The sequence below is a fragment of the Sitodiplosis mosellana genome, unplaced genomic scaffold, assembly GCF_009176505.1.
Source record: "Sitodiplosis mosellana isolate CC-2019 unplaced genomic scaffold, AAFC_SMos_1.0 Smas_scaffold_3, whole genome shotgun sequence".
Taxonomy (NCBI): Eukaryota; Metazoa; Arthropoda; class Insecta; order Diptera; family Cecidomyiidae; genus Sitodiplosis; species Sitodiplosis mosellana.
Genome location: NW_022595246.1, coordinates 85,828 through 102,357, shown reverse-complemented (window position 1 = coordinate 102,357; position 16,530 = coordinate 85,828). Strand labels below are relative to the sequence as shown.

At 36.4% G+C, this 16,530-nt stretch overlaps 1 protein-coding gene across 50 annotated transcripts in view; it reads left to right on the top strand.

Moving 5' to 3' along the window:
* The window catches only part of LOC129565966 (autism susceptibility gene 2 protein-like), a 253,449-nt gene extending 239,214 nt beyond the window's left edge, over positions 1 to 14,235 (top strand). For 3 of the 50 annotated variants that reach the window (XM_055441391.1, XM_055441444.1, XM_055441445.1), the window contains 16 exons: positions 2,413 to 2,528; positions 2,624 to 2,732; positions 7,046 to 7,204; positions 7,290 to 7,517; positions 7,595 to 7,752; positions 7,865 to 8,060; positions 8,153 to 8,256; positions 8,413 to 8,616; positions 8,927 to 9,156; positions 9,330 to 9,484; positions 9,615 to 9,788; positions 10,178 to 10,225; positions 10,503 to 10,773; positions 10,892 to 11,009; positions 11,085 to 11,625; positions 11,713 to 14,235. In XM_055441391.1, the coding sequence (XP_055297366.1) occupies positions 2,413 to 2,528; positions 2,624 to 2,732; positions 7,046 to 7,204; positions 7,290 to 7,517; positions 7,595 to 7,752; positions 7,865 to 8,060; positions 8,153 to 8,256; positions 8,413 to 8,616; positions 8,927 to 9,156; positions 9,330 to 9,484; positions 9,615 to 9,788; positions 10,178 to 10,225; positions 10,503 to 10,773; positions 10,892 to 11,009; positions 11,085 to 11,625; positions 11,713 to 12,009 (3,108 nt within the window). In that variant the 3' untranslated portion in view covers positions 12,010 to 14,235. The remainder of the gene's footprint in view (positions 1 to 2,412; positions 2,529 to 2,623; positions 2,733 to 7,045; positions 7,205 to 7,289; positions 7,518 to 7,594; positions 7,753 to 7,864; positions 8,061 to 8,152; positions 8,257 to 8,412; positions 8,617 to 8,926; positions 9,157 to 9,329; positions 9,485 to 9,614; positions 9,789 to 10,177; positions 10,226 to 10,502; positions 10,774 to 10,891; positions 11,010 to 11,084; positions 11,626 to 11,712) is intronic. The other 47 variants (XM_055441392.1, XM_055441394.1, XM_055441404.1 and 44 more) reach the window with 46 other exon arrangements.
* The last annotated feature ends 2,295 nt before the right edge of the window (positions 14,236 to 16,530 follow it).

Below are 16,530 nucleotides of genomic sequence, written 5' to 3'. Positions count from 1 at the left end.
ATTTGCTGGATGCGACGACTCAAGATTGAATAAGGAGATATCGTTTACAAACGCACATACAAACAAGCTATGTGTACGCCAGAAGCTCAAGCGTCGCTTGACTACATTTTGAATCAGATAGATGGACCATTTTTCTTACTGTTTTTTTTCTTTCTTTGCGTTTGCTTCTTGAAATGGCGGAAAGAATAAAAACTTATCGCTCTTTCAACATCTTCTCATTTATTGCATTCGCCAAATCGACCACAATATATGGCAGCGTGTCGAAAGACACCAACACACTTGAGAATTTAGTACATACAACAAAAAATTACAACGTCAATGATTTCTCTGGTATTTTTATGAGTAAGCCAACCGACACGGCTCTGCTGATATTTTTCCAATGATAGCTGGAGCTGAAGCGGTTTCACCACTCATTTTAACATGCTAGGAGCGAAATCGAAGAGAAACAGCAGGATGGAACTGATAGATGACTGTTGGCAGCAAACTGTCGACATTTTTTTTCTATCTCATTCTCAAACACGAATCGTAATCTTGAGCATTTAGATCTGTATTTTAAGACGAACGAGCGGGTAGAGAGCCAGAGATACCTTTTCTTATCGAATTCATGCCACTGAATATATGTATGCATTTATATTATGTGATTGCTGTTTTGAAAGTATCAATCTGATTTTACGCTATATAAAGTAATTAACGTTAAAAACTTTGTTAAGTATTCGATTAGATGGCTGTGTTGATTATGTGTTGCTTCGGTTGTTGCTGTTCACATTGCAACCTGAATGCATTTCCATTAATTTGCTACAGACTATGTTATCAACGCTGTGTTTGTAATTAATTTACTGTTCTCGTTTTATCGACAATCTTGCATATTTTATGGGCGAAAATGCAAATTACACTTTACCCATCAACAAAATCTCGATCTCTCCCTCTCTCATTCTTGCTCTCGCTCCCGCTCGGCTTACAAAATCTATTATTCAATCCCATTTAAATACGATTTTACGCTTCAACAACCCAATTAATTACTATGCTAATTGCTGAATAAACAACCAAATCGCTTACACATTGAAACACATACACACACACACACAAAAAAAACTCGAACACACAGCTCACACTCTCGATTTAATGATCAAATGCATTTTTCCGCCGTCCGCAATTTTTTGCGAACAGAAAAAAACAACCGTTTAGGCAACTAATTACATGTTTCATGATTGCTTGTGGCACTTGAGCAAAGAGATACATATTATTTAATAAAAATCAATTAAAATTTGCACTTGTTTTTTTTTCTTCCCTCGCTGCTGTTCGCTGTGTACAAAAATAAAAATTTCCGACGCAAAAATACAAAATTGAGAATAGACTAGTTGGGCGATATAAAAATAGGCATTTATGATTCAAGCGTTTAATAGTTGGTTTTTATTCGAATGACATCACTGACGAAATGAATTAATTGAAATGAAAAAAAAAGCCTCAAAATGTTATTAGCTCAGCCAATTTCGAAAATTGAACCATTTTATGGCATAAGTTTGATGGGAGATTCAATAAAAGCGCGGTTAAAATGGATCGAAATGAACCAGAAAACGATTTGCGTTCAAAAACATTAGAAACCGAAAAGAAAAATTGTTCAAGCAATTCACTTATAGTTAACCATTTAATTTGATTATACCATAAAATCAAACACTAAATAATATTTACGATTTTTTCTACATTTAATGACCTCCACCGTCGCACACATCAAACTTCAATCCGATTGATCGTTAGGCCATAATATTGTCTTTTATTGCCGTTGACAAACTGAGAACCCGGTTATCGATTGCAATAAAAATGGAATATTTAATATTTTTGTCAATATAATCACCACACTGAAAATCATACATATTCCATATACACACCGATTTAACAAGCAATTCCGATTTTAGTGTTTGGTAAAATCGTGCGCGGGACAAACGAAAAACACAACAATAAACATCGAAAAAACATTGATATTTTAGACGAAAAAACATTGATATTCACAGCGGTTTAATTGCGACTTGTTGGTCGTAACACGTACACGATATTCAATTGCTATCATAAAAGAAATAACTCCCATTTCATACGGTCGGCAACGAGCACACAAGACGGGGGATCCATTAAATGAAAACATTACAATTTTTTATTAATCGAAATTATTGAACACTATTTCAGTGATTCACAGTAAATGGCAATTTGATTGTAAACATGCATCAAAAATAATATCGCGTCGATTTTTGCATGTCTCTTTATTTTAATTATCTGAATTGAAGGTCATGCCAAAGCGAGTTGGTAGATAATTGAGAAGATTATTTTCGATAAATGCAACTGAAAAATAAAAACGATTGGCATTGAAAGCGTTTTCATTGAATCACTGATTTAATTCCTTTGTTTTGTTTTGCTTTGCAGGGCTCTGATGGAGGCTCAGTGGTGTTTGCATCAACTCCAGCACAAGTTGCAACGACTGCGCCTAGTCCAACAGTACCACGAAAAACGGATTTCCCATCGACTGGTTTGCCACACAGGTAACAACAGGCGTCCATTCGTCTTCGCCGCGCATTCCTCAAAAACTCTGTTGATTTTGATTTTGATCATTCAAATAAACATTTTCTCTTCGTAGCAACGGACCGCTTACGCTGGGTGGCAGTGCAAGCCCTGTATCAAACGCCACAAGCCAGGCGACAACGACGGCCACAACGCCAACATCATCACAAACACCACAAATGCAGGTTCGTAATAATTTTTTTTTATATTCCAATATCTACAACAAAAAAGACTTTTCACGTGACACGATCAATAGCCGTATACGATAAACATCGACAAAATGCATTTCACTCGACCGATTTTTATTTTAGAGAGTGAGAGAAAATTGACGTCGAAAGTCATTTACATTTTCACATGCGTGAAATGAACATTTTTTCAATGCATCATTTAAATCGCCGCTTGCGAATAATAATAATAGCCGTGTCGTTATTTGTTGAGAGCTCGACACCAAGTCAAATGCATACATCATGTGACTGAATTTAGCTTGCTAAATGCGTTGCTTTATGCACAAATTGCACTGTACATCTAGCTATCTTTCATCGCAAATTTACAAAAGACTTTGCTGCGTAGAGCGCAATGTTTACACTTTCTGTACAGCAGATTCACGCTGCATCTCTGCTCATTTGCTTAAATATAACGTTAAGCTAATGCATGTAGACATTTCCTATTAACATTTCAAAAGACACAGATGAATACGATGCACAATTCAATCATCGCTTGGTTTGCAAATGCAATGAAGCATGCTGTCAATACCGGCAATATCATACTGCAACTGAATTTCGATGGAAAAAAACGTTTCAACATCGAAAAAATGTGCAATTCATATCTTCAATTCGTGAAAGTGTACATAAGCGAATCCTAACGGTTTTTCGTATGAACTTTGTTTATTTTTGCAGTGACCATTTTAGAACGTAAATTGGAGAATATTTTAACTTGACAATATTTCTCTCTTAAGAGAGAACCTTAGAGATATGCTATCTTAACAAATCTCCAAGATCATGATCTTGTGTAAAAATAAATGCATTCATAAACTTTCTTAAATCAAACATGAATAGAAGCTTCAGCTTATCTCATCTTTTTCATGACTTTCATGAGAAGCGGCATCGCTATTTGGATTACTATTGTTTGACCTGTCTTTCAATTACAGCCGTACTGTCAGATTTACATGTTTACACATGGCGTATACAGTCATAAACAGCGATACGTATTCATTTTGTATGCCATTCATGATTATATAATAATCTGTGCTATTAATGTCATTCAAGTGTAAAAATTTCCATAAATATCACCACAGAACACCCGACCGAAAATCATTTGTTTCGATTGCCATTTGCGCAATAAACGCAACTTGTTTGCGATATAGTATATTGTTTGTGTATTGTGTTGATTTATGGATTGTGTCACTATTTGCCATAGATCACGGTTATAAGCCTGCTATTTACACCGTTGAAAGCATTCATTTTCCGCAAATAAACACGGATTATCATTATTAAAGACTGCTGATTTAATGCGTTCCATTCGATTTGCCATCCATACACATTGGCAATAATGTGTTCAATTTAAAAGCCGATACAACGGCATAAACATAAGAGGGAAATGTTGTAAACAATCGGAATTTGTGTTAATGTTCTGCCAACATTTTTAATGTATTAAATGATTTATTTTGACATTTACGCATAAATATGGAGAAAATCGGCAAAGTTTTTTTTTCTAAACTTTGGTCGAAGTTTGAGTTTGGTGCCGTACAATCGAATCGACTCTATTAGATAGCTTGGGAGAGAGAGAAAGGATGATGAATGGAAAACGATAATAAAGTAAAATGCATTAAAATTATGCAAACTCATTTTACGCGCTTAGGCGTTGCCAATACGAGCGTGTGTCGGTCGGATCATTAAAAATGAGCTGAAAGTAAAGTAAAAGACAAACGCTTTCTGGCAAAACTTTTATGCTTATAAAATTGAGAGACAGTGTGTGTGTGTGTTTGTGTGTCGGTGTCGCATCGCACGGCGCATGCATAAATTGGTCATAAATCACAAAGTTGGAAGGCATTCAGCGAACGCGAAGAAATGGAAAACAATTATGTGTACTTATGAGCAAAATGGCAACGAAACCTTTGCCGTCATGTTGATATCGACCGATGGAAATTCGTCGACATCGTTTACAAAGCTCAAAAAGTGTTTCCTCTTAAGTAAATTGAATTTTAAAACGAAATGAACGGGCACGGATATGAAAAGGGATCTAGACAACAAAAAGTGCATTTTCGTCGTTTGCACATTTTCCACTTTTCTGATTGCAAATTCAACGAGCGAATGAGAGAATGGCTTGCAAACCGAATCCACGCTTTCATTCACTACAATGGTAAATGGTAAAAAGTCACCGCGCATCGAATGCCAAACAAACGAAAAATATGCTAATTTCTTACCCGAGAATAGCTCATGAAAATGTATGCACAGGAATTTCTTCTTTTTCATTTGCTGCTGCTCATTTTTCGCCGCCGCCTTACCGTGCCGCGAAGTGAAATTTTATTTCACAAACTGCGCAGTCATGCCATACTTAATCGAAATCGCAGCACTTCTATGCACTTTTGCATTGTTTGTTTACATTTGCATGCATCAGTTCCGTTATTTGAATAATTGTATCCGAAATCTTGAAACTTTTTCGCTTTTTGCATGCAAAAACAACAACAACAACAAGCAAGACCGAAATCAGTCATCGTTGAAACTTTGCATTTTTCCCTCTACTCATTAAAACTTTTGCCCATCAATCAGAATAAACTTACCACAAACGAAATTCATTATGACGGAAAGGCGGTTGCTTTCTTCGCAAATTTTATTACAATCATGATGTTTATTGTGCTGTTTCCATTTCAATAATGGCATTTTCGATGCAAGCAAAATATTCCCAGTTACTATGTAAGCACACACAAGTAAGTCGATACGTTGTGGTGGGAGAGTTTGACTGTTAGTTTCGATTGTCGGCGCCCAAATGAATTGCCAATTAAATGGATGAAAGAGAATTTGCAGCTACGAATTTTTGAGTGACTTAACAGAATATCAAACAAGGATGAAATCAAAAAAAATGTCTTTATAAAAATAATCCAATTCAAAGGCAAACACAATTCAATGGAAAATCTTCAAGACTTTGAATTTAATGCAATTGTTTCTTTGAACCAAACTGTTATACTTGCAGTTGTCGTTCACACTCGATTTACCATTGCTTGTCGAAACTTTAACTGTGCTCAGTGAATGGTTTCCATTACTGTAGCCATAAAATCGAAATGAAGCTCGTCATGTCGTTAGTTAGTGTATTGCATTTCTCGCCCGGAGATTCAAAAATTATTAGCATGAGCAGCAATGTCGTAAATTTTCGAAGCGCCCCAGCCATCCAACGTTCAAATAGGAATAGACAGAGACATAATAGCTGCTGTTTACGATATAAGTGCTAAGATATTTTATGCAACTTATGCAATTTTAATTATTTCCCCGTTTCGATATCGTTTACAACCATGTGCTCTCTCTCTCTGCCTCCCGCTTGAGCCAACCAAACTAACTGTAAACGAAAATTGTATTTGTTTGGACTAAATTGTTTTTCTCGCATCTTGAGCGTGCCGTCGTCGTCGTTCATATTCTACAAAATGTGTGTGTGTGTGTGTGTGCAGTGTGCACCAAGTTTCTGGTCTTATCCATTCATTTCCTAGCTTCGCCGCACAACAACTTTTCACTTGGTTGCTTTGTTTTAAGAGAGCCTTTTCTTCGTCGCTTCTACTGCTGCCTCAACGTCATCGTCGTTGGCAAACTATTTAAATGCACTTTGTATGCATGAAAAGTGTATACGTGCACTTGTTTGGCGAATTTCTTCAAGAGAATAACGATAGAAAAGAACATAACTCTCTGCTCTAGCATACAGCAAGACAATGTTCGTGCAAAGCACTTAAAGTTTCGGTGAGCTTATCAAAGATTCCGTTTTCTCCATGAAAATGTACATAATTCAAAGTTACTTTTCCTTGAGACAAGGACTCTCTTTCTTTCACTTAGATATTGGCGAGTGCCGAAGAGAGACAAAGAGAAAATAGGAGAGAGAGAGAGAGAGTGAATGTTTGCGTTTCGTGAATCTCTCTTGTTTTTCTGTTTATTTAATTGTTTTCGTTTTCGCTTCTTTTGCAAAATTTTTATTATTATCCCTCTGGAGAAACTTTATTTATGTGAAGTTTCGAAATGTGCCAAACGACTGAAATGCAAACGCCAAAGTTTTTAGTTAACTTTTGAAATTATTTAAATCGGGTTCATATTCGTTTCACTTTGCCAATCATGAATTCCGTTCGCTTCGTGCGTTGTGGCAGCGTTGAAATTGGAAATATTTCCCATTCTCGGCAGAAGTGAAAATTACAGCGCCTTGGCATGCAATAGGAAAATTATTATTGTTTATCAACAATAACTGGATAAAAACCATGTTTTTGATATCAACACTAAAGTTTTTCGCATTTTCGTTTTGTTCGCAGGTTTCAAATGGTCCAATAAACTCAACTTCGCCGATCTCACCAAGTCAAACAGCGCCAAGTGCTTTGGTTAAATCGATACCAGCGAAAGTGCCATCAACTTCGACGAGTACAAGCACATCACCTGGTAAACCAACACAGCCACAACAATTAACGTCTCCGGTAAGTGTCATCTCGCATATTCAGTGCGAGTCGTAGTTGCTAGTCTTTTGTGATATTAATGAGATTCTATGTTATTTGTCTTCAGACGACACATCAACATTCACAAACTCAGTCACAGCAGACAAGTCCGTTGGTAACGTTATCCAATGGTTTCACCCCATCAACCATACCACCGATAGCTAGTACGACGCATTCGACGCCATTGATAACGTCGCCAATTAGCAATCAGTCAACGATAACAAATGGTACAACACAAACTAGCGCAACACAAATTATTGGATCGGTATCAACCCAGCCACCAGCCACATTGCAGGTTCGTGCATGCCTTTTGATTGCAGTTTGGTGAAGTTTTTCTATTTTATATACTAATTTTATGTTTACATTTTTCAGGCTGTTGCGCCGGCAGTGCATCCGAGTACAGAAAATTCAACCGGCCGAACAAATAGTCCGGCAGTTGCACCGGCCGCAAATGGAACGACCAATGTAACTCCAGTCGCATCAAATGGTGGTATTCCATCATACCGATATCCAGGATATCCATTGTATGCGTAAGTATTTCTCTTTTTACCTTATCATTTGTGCCGTGAATTGAAGTTCTGTTTCAAATTTTCTTGCATTTTTTAATTTGTTGATTAATTTGAATCTTTTTACCATTTCTAGGCCATATGGTAGTTTTCACCATCCGAGTTCTTATCCAGTGACTGCACCAATACCGCCACCGACGATTCCATCGCCATCGGCATCACCCCGAACAGTCGATACGAAACCGAGCCGCGACTATCCACATGTTCGGCGAATCTCTCCAAATTCCGACAAATCAGCAAACTCAGAAAGCTCCGAGAAACCCGCTGCACCTGTAAGTTTAGAAAAAAAGAAGATCAGTCGACTGAAATCTTACTTTGGCTTTAACTTTGGACATTTATTAACCGATTCATTTTATTTTCGTAGGCGCCGCCATTGTCAAGCAGTCTCAGGGAACAAACATCTCATTCGACATCCAAAAGTCATTCGCCACGCGGTCATAGCCCATCACGCGAACGTGACAGTTATAGGTAGGTTTTGTTGATAGTTTTCACATCAACGTAATCATTTCATTCAGGTTGCGGATCACGCTAAAATAATTGATCATCAAGCAAACAACGAGTTCCTTCCACAAGTGAACCATAACCCCTTTTCTCATTCACTCATATCAAAACTAATCGTTACAGTAGCAATGTAAGCAGTTTATCTAGAACATCAACACCGAATTCTGGCATAGCATACGCCGGTCCAGTTTGCGTATCAACTGGCCCATCATCAGTGTTGCCTTATAACAGTTCGTCATCGACAATCGTATCGTCGGCGCCAGCTAGTGTTGCCGTTACATCATCTAGTCTTTCTTATCCAAAACTAACCGCATCGAGTTGGCCTAGGTAAAATAAACGAAAATCACACGGACTTCCTAAATGGAAGAAATAATTCTGCGATTCATTTGACTCATTTCATATGGGAGATGTCAAAATGCCGCAACTCTAACTAAATTTTAACCAAAACAAATGCCAATTCGAGTTGATATTGTTTGGAATTGAAATCAAAATTGAGTAATCAACGAGATGAAAAAAAGGATCACAATTTGGACATAATTTTTTAAAAAATAAATTCCTTTTTCAAGGCATACGAAAATTTAAAACCGATTCTGAAATCACATTTTTAACGGTTTGTCTCTTTAATTCTCTTCCACAGTGCGAACAGTGCACAATTGTCGCCGGCGATCACAAATACAATCACGAAACCGACACCCCCGCCAGGTTCAATTGCAACGGCGCCGTCATTGCATTCGACAGCAACTACACATTCGCCGTTTCCACCTCCCCTATTTGCGACACCATTACCGCCCGTTTCGTCGAGTGCAAGCGTTACATCAGCCGCTCCACATCCATTCTCCGCAGAGTCTCTCTTTCAATCCAGCAAAGGTAAGTCTAAATGCTACCATAAATATATTGTCTTTTTTCATTTTGAAGCGAGCACTAAAAAAATTGATTTTTCATTTTTTTGTGAAATCAATTTCGCTGCGTGTGCCTTCGCTGACCTGTGTGTGTATATGTGTGTGCATCAAATCATAACAAACAAACAAAAAAACAAATAGCTGATCAAGCTGACCATCTTCGTCGTGAACTAGATAACCGATTTTTGGATCGTGCTGGCCTAAGTGTGGTACCGTCTTCGCCATATCTGCGACAGGAATTGCATCATCATCAACATCAGCATACACATTTGCATCAACATCAACACCAACAACCGGTAAGTCCACGTTTTACTCTTGATTTGTTTTTCTTCTTTTCTCGTTTTTTATCTATTTTTGAGTTTTTCTTTTTCTTTTTTTTCGTTGAAAAATTTACTCATTTTCGTTCTTTTTTCCTCCTGTGAACAGCAGAATCAATTGTTCCCACCGCCGCTATTCAAGGATATGCCAAAATTCGATTCACCGTTTCATCGAACGGGTTTGGGTGTAACATATCCGGGCTATGGACCAAGCATTCTGCATCCGTCTGGCCTGGGAACGCCATTTGTGCCACCAAACCATGTCACATCTTTTGCACCGAAGGTAAATTTTCACAGCTATTTCTATTTACCTCTCGTCTCTTTTGTCTTTTGAATCATTTGAAAAATTGCATGCGAACTCCATAAAATCATAACAACAACAGTCACACATACAATAACATTTTCACCTCACTTTCATTCAACGATCATTATTATTGGAAAACTCTGGTTCGAAGAAAAATAAATCGACGACAGTTGCTGTCATCTTTTCATTTCTTTTCATACATACACAAATGAATAATCGGGTTTACATTGATATTGATTCGTTTGTACACTTTTCTTGCGATGGATAACGCTTTGAAAAATGCAATTGGACATTGATTTTGTTTCCTTTTTTTTATTTCACTTGGCCATTATAACCAACAAAACATTTACGCTTTTTTATTTGTTTAGCAGCCTCAAACGCATCCCGCAGTTGAATCCACTAAACCAAAACAAGTGGTAGGTGCCTCATTCCATTTTGGAATTGATTTCTATTTGCAAATTATTCGCCGGTGTTTAAATTCGCGGTTTATTTCGTTCATTTATGCTTTTGGTTGGAAAAAGACAAAAATTCTCATTGGAAAAATTGATCTGAAGAAACAATAAAAAAGCCTGCAACAAAATAGCATCTCATTCATTTGAACACACGTTTTAACACAACTCACTTATCATTTCAAACGTTTGGAATTTTTATGATTAAATGTTTTTTTTTTCTATTTTGATTGAATATTAACAGAAACCGGGACGATGGAATGCGATGCATGTTCGAATTGCCTGGGAAATTCTGCATCATCAAAAGAAAGAAAATCCAGAGAAAACATCGAATGCGCCGAGTCTGGCGAAAACTACTGCTGCACCGACAGAAATGCATCGACCGCCTTCACATATATTCCCATCAGCAAGTGTATTGCAGAGGCCGCCTGAGCTCTCAAACACTTTTCCACCCGGATTGCCTGCCCGACCATATGATACATCTGGTTTCTTAGGTGGTCCAACTAGTCATTTAGGTAATGTATTTGTTGTTGATTTTTGCATCCAATCAATTGGAGGCAGAGTCGATTAAAAATCAGTATTCATTTGGTTTTCGTTCACATTTTTTAATCAAAATTTGTTGCCACCCAATAGGAAATGCAGTTTCACCGTTCGGTCGATATGCATCGCCGTTCAATAACTTTCCTGGCCTGGCTTTTGGCCGTGATATTCCAATTGGTGCACCTCCCTCTTTGCATGATCCATGGCGAAAGTAAGTTTCTGTTCAACGAATTCGTTTGAATTGTGTATATGTGACAATCAATAATAATATTTTATTAATTTCCAGTCCATTGCCAAGAGCCGTTGCGGGATATCCGCCAGCAGCATGGACATTCAAGCCCGATCCAGCGATAGAAGCGTTGCGACTCAGAGAGGCCGAAGAAAAGGAACGTGAACGCAAGCGGCGTGAAGAAGAAGCGCGACGAGAGCGCGAAGAGAAGGAACGGCGAGAAAAGGAAAAGGAGGAAAGAGCTCGCAAAGAGCAACAAGAACGAGAGCAACGTGAACAACGCGAACGAGAACGTGAGAGAGAAAGACGTGAAAAGGAGCGCCGTGAAATGGAACGAATTGAACGAGAGCGGCTACTGCAGCAACAACGTTTATCGGAAAATTCAAAGATGCAACGCGAACGGTCGCCACTCAGAAATGGCACCGATTCGGATGTGTCACGCATCAAAGAGGAACCGAAACGTGAAGAAGAAATGCTTATGCGTGGTCCTCCAAATGTTGTACCTGACCCAAGATACGCTCATGCACAACATCTGGCCGCTCAACACTACATGGTTGGCAGACATATGATGCAAGGTCAAATGCCGCCGGTCAGTTTAGTTAGTTCTTGTCTTCTACCTTTGTCGAATCCAAAACCAAACCTTCACAATTCAATTTACTAAATGTTCCAATTTTTTTTTTTACAGCTCGGACGAGGTATTTTGACGCATCCGATGGCAGGACCGCCACTGTCACATTTTGGCCCACCTCCATCCGGATGGCCAACGCCTGGTATAGACTACCGCGATCCGTATCGCGCATTAGATCCGATGCATCAGTTGCGATACGCACCTGGCGTCATGGAAGCATATCGTGCCGATGAAGAACGTGCCAAAGCAATGTATGCCGCTCATCTGCGAGCGAAAGAACCAAGCCCCATACCAGCGCCGCCAAACCGCTTGAATCCAGCAATGAAACCATCCGAAAATGCTCCAGCGCGATGAGACTAACACAAAACCAACACATAAAAAAACCATTCTCTTCGAATAGAGTCGAAAGCTTTTAGGAAAAAATATGAAATTTGAACTGAAATCCAAATGTATTTTAAATACATTTTTTTTATCAAAATGACAAAAACACATGAACATAATTCGAGTCTGTGAAATAAATTGGATTTTCCCATTTTAAATTCATGAAGAAGAAAAATATACAAAATCGTATCTTGTACAAAAAGAAAAAGAAAACAAACGAACTATTAAAAATATTTTCTAAATTAAATTCTCTTCTGTTTCGAAATAAAAATAAAGAATTTGTAGTGGCATCACGTGAATGCACACTACTTGTGATCGCAACCCTCTTTAACATTTTCAATAACAACCATGAACATTGTCAATGGACGGATGGGATTCAGTTGTTTTTCTTTTGTACGAATGGAAAACATACTATAGAGAAGGATGCCATTTACAAAATGTGCGGGGCAAAAAATTGATTTGAAATCGATCAGCAGTGGGTCAATAAAGTGATATAATAATGTAACTGTAAATGTTAATATCGACATGAAAAAAAAAACTATTTTATTCTCAATGCATTCGAGTTGACCGAGTTGAGATCGATGTTGTGTGTGTAAATGCTTAGTTTGGTCAAAATCGCGCACCGTTCAAATTCCAATTAAAAACACTGACCAATTTAATGACGCCCACAAAATTGATAACACACACCCCACACCCTCCCTCTAGTATTGGAGTTTCATTTAGAAAGTGCTTTTCAAAACTTTTCATGGAAAATCTTCGTGTAAATTTTGTAATAGATAAGGCTCAGAAAAAGATAAATTGAATATATATTCAAAGATGTAAATCGGGGCCAGTGTGATGTGATTCAATGTCGAATTGAAGAATTCAACGGATAGAAGAGAGCGAAAATAGATTTTGAAATCAATGAAGCAGCAACAGAAACTGATCAATACAGACAATTCGACAGTGGATCATGTCACAAAGGCCAGGATACACCCAAAAATTTATGACAAACGGGTGCCAATCCAAATCAAGTTCAATAATACAAGCAAAACACATAATTGATAACAATATTATGGCAGATTAACAGGAAGAAATCGCGTAAGAACACTAAAAAACAAATATTGATGTGAAAAAACCACTAGATTTTGACAATGAACAAGTGATTTTCGATTCAATGTGAATCAAAAGCAAGATAAAGAGAAAAAGGGAGATTGGATGAAAATTCTGAACAAAATGACGACCACACACAAAACAACAAACAAACATGCAAGTTCAAATCAAAATCTGCGAGCATTCTATTTCGATAGTGCACGAAATAAGAACACAAACCAGTAACTAGACATTTCAATTTTAAAACAATTTAGTTAGGCTCAGACATGATGGACTACAAGTGGTCTAGAACCAAATTTGTTTTTGTCTGCCATGTGGCAAAATAGAGAGATAATTATTCGTTTTTCATAGAAAAAAATTGGAAATACATTCGATTTCAAATCTCTTTTTTTGTTTCTCGCTCGGAAAATGTAGTCCAATTTGAATCCAAGAAAATGCAAATTTTCAATGGAGCGTATAAAATTAATTTAAAATCTCATTACCGATGACATCGCAAAAAAAAATCGAAGAAAGATTGGGAATCGAGTAAATCATTATGGTTTTGATCGACCATGAAATGAATTTATAACTTATTTTATCTAAATTAATTTTTTTAATCAATTTTATTTGTAATTAAATAATTTCCTTTCGGAAAAAAGAATAAAACTTAATTTAATCAAAGCTACTTTGCGAACTGATTTCTGTACATTGGTTTAGAAGAAAACCTATTTTAAAATATAAATCGAATTCAGACCACTGGAAAAAAAGGAGAAAAACAGAATATTGTTGAGAAAATTGAATAAAACAATTTGACATTTTCATTTAAATCGATTTGAATGGAAATTATTTCGCCCAGCTCGTAAGAGTATTTTATTTTAAAATCGTTCGATCTCTATAAAAGTGCAAATATTCTTCTTTCATGAAAATACTTAATGCAATTCAGTTTGATGACAAACAGACGATAAAACACAAGCACTGAACGAACTACACTATGAAATTCTCTCCCTCTTCACTACAACAATAAATAATAAATGCATTTTTATACCAATAGAAAAAAAACAAAACACTCAAACTCTAGTTTTATAATTCCAATTTATTATATGCAAAAAAGAAACAAAAAGAAGAAGATGAAACAAATAACGTCAAAATGTGACTTGAGCACTCAAATGCAAATCTATTGTCTTGCATTCTATGCACAAGAACGCCGATTTTTTTGATCATAACATAAAAGTAGAAACAAAATAAACAATTCTCGTAGATTACTTTATAGAAAACAAAAGAAAACAACAAAAAGAAATGATCTGCTTTGTAAAATACTTGATCGATGTATAATGAAAACAAAAAGATAAAAACTTTCGAATTTTCTTCATGTTAGAGATACAAGGAATATATATGTAAACAAAAATAGCGTTAAGCAGAAATATTATACAAACCATTTCATGTATAAGCACAAAAAATTGCTTACACTCACTTATCGCATATATATTATATATAATTTCCTCTATTCATCGTTTAATTTATATCTGCATAGGATAGACACCTTGGACACTTGTAAATACCTTCAATCAATCAATAAATCCCGATGATCCAGAATGATCAAAATATTATGACAAAATAAAAAATAAAAGAAAATGAAAATGAATTTGGTTTCTTTTTTTGGATGATGAAATAGATTCAACGACTAAATTTGAATGGACACACATGCAAATTTCTTTGGTTTTCGCAAAAGTAAATACTATTTCAAAAAAAAGAAAAGAAAAAAAAGTAACGATCGCAGTTCATGTATATAAACAGTTACGAGAAATCGTACATTAAATTAGGATTCATAAAATGGAAGTTAAGTAACAACAACAACAAAAAAACACAAACATATATGAAAAACTAGGAATTTAAGCCAACAATTATATTTAAATAATTATTATTAAAAAAAATCATTATGGAGAATATACAAGACCATTTTTGTAGATAACTGTGAAGATGAAAAAAAATGAAACACACAAAAATAAATTCAATATAAACAAAAATAAGTTTTGTATCGTCTTTTAATTTTCTTATTTTTTCTTTTCCCACTGACCGGTGCAGTTTGTGCTAGTACAGGAAAAAAATGATGAAAATGTGCTAAAAAAAATCCATCAAATGGGATCAAATTCAAATGATAATAGGAAAATTCCTTAAGTCTAATCAACTTTCATGACTCAAGATTTTATAACTTCTATGGATATGTAACTGTATGCTTATCCATCAGAGTTGTTGGAGAAAGTGTTTTTAATCTAGTATGTACTTGTACGCAGCCGAAGTGTCAAAGTATGTGCTTTTTCTAATAGTATGATTAATAACAACCAATTGGCCTTATCCCATCTCATATCGCCTTAAATTAATAGTGCAATTGCTTCTCTTATCCATTGCCAGACTTCGGCTTTTCTCTGTTGCCGGGTCGTTGACCTGAGTTCTCGCTAATCACTGGGGGTGGGGGTAATCTGGGACACTTTTTTTTCAAATAGTCGGAACTCGGGTGCTATTGAAGGAAATCGAAAAAATTTATATACCGTAGAAAAGGTATTGTAAAAAGGCAACTTTTGGCAAACTTCATTTTTTTCCTGCCCCGTCTGAGGTGGAAGGGGCGCTAATTTTCCGAAGGGCTTACCCTTGCGGGTAATCTGGGACAGTGGGGGTAATCTGGGACATAGGTGGGGGTAATCTGGGACAGCCACCATTTTGTATGTTTTTCAGCAAAATATCTCAATATTTGTTGGTATTTCATGTATAATTCGGAGAATTCATCTATTTCAAACAATTTCGGACTGTTTTTATCTACTTTCACTGGCAATTTATTTCGAAAACTAGGAAGCAATGGCATTATACTGAATGAAGGGAAAAATGCATTACCGGTTTTTGGAAAAATAAAGAAATGATGATGCGCAGTATCTTATTAGAGTCGCGATAGTCTCTCGGTATTCCGGTAATATTTGATACCACCTAGCTGTAATGATCATAATTTTGGTTCACTGGACATTGCTGTTTCACCCGATTTCAACGTCGATTCTTCTTTGGCACAAATTTATAGATATGTACCTATAAAACTACAACGAACATTCAAAATCGACATTAAATTAAAAGATAAACACTGTTTGTATGCCTTAGATGTGGCGTGAAATGCATAAAATGCAAAAATAAACTGTCCCACTTTACCCCCACCAAAGTGTCCCACTTTACCCCCAGTTACCAAATTTCACGCCACACATCAAAATTTTTTCACTAACCAGAAATAATTAAAATTACTTATTATTACGTGAAAGCACTCGACTTTAGCTACAAATTATACTTATCATCAGTTCATGTACGCTCAAAAATGAATGAGATATTCACGTTTCTATGGAGAGAAAAAATTGTTGCGTGAAGGGGCAAAAACACAAACCGTGCTCT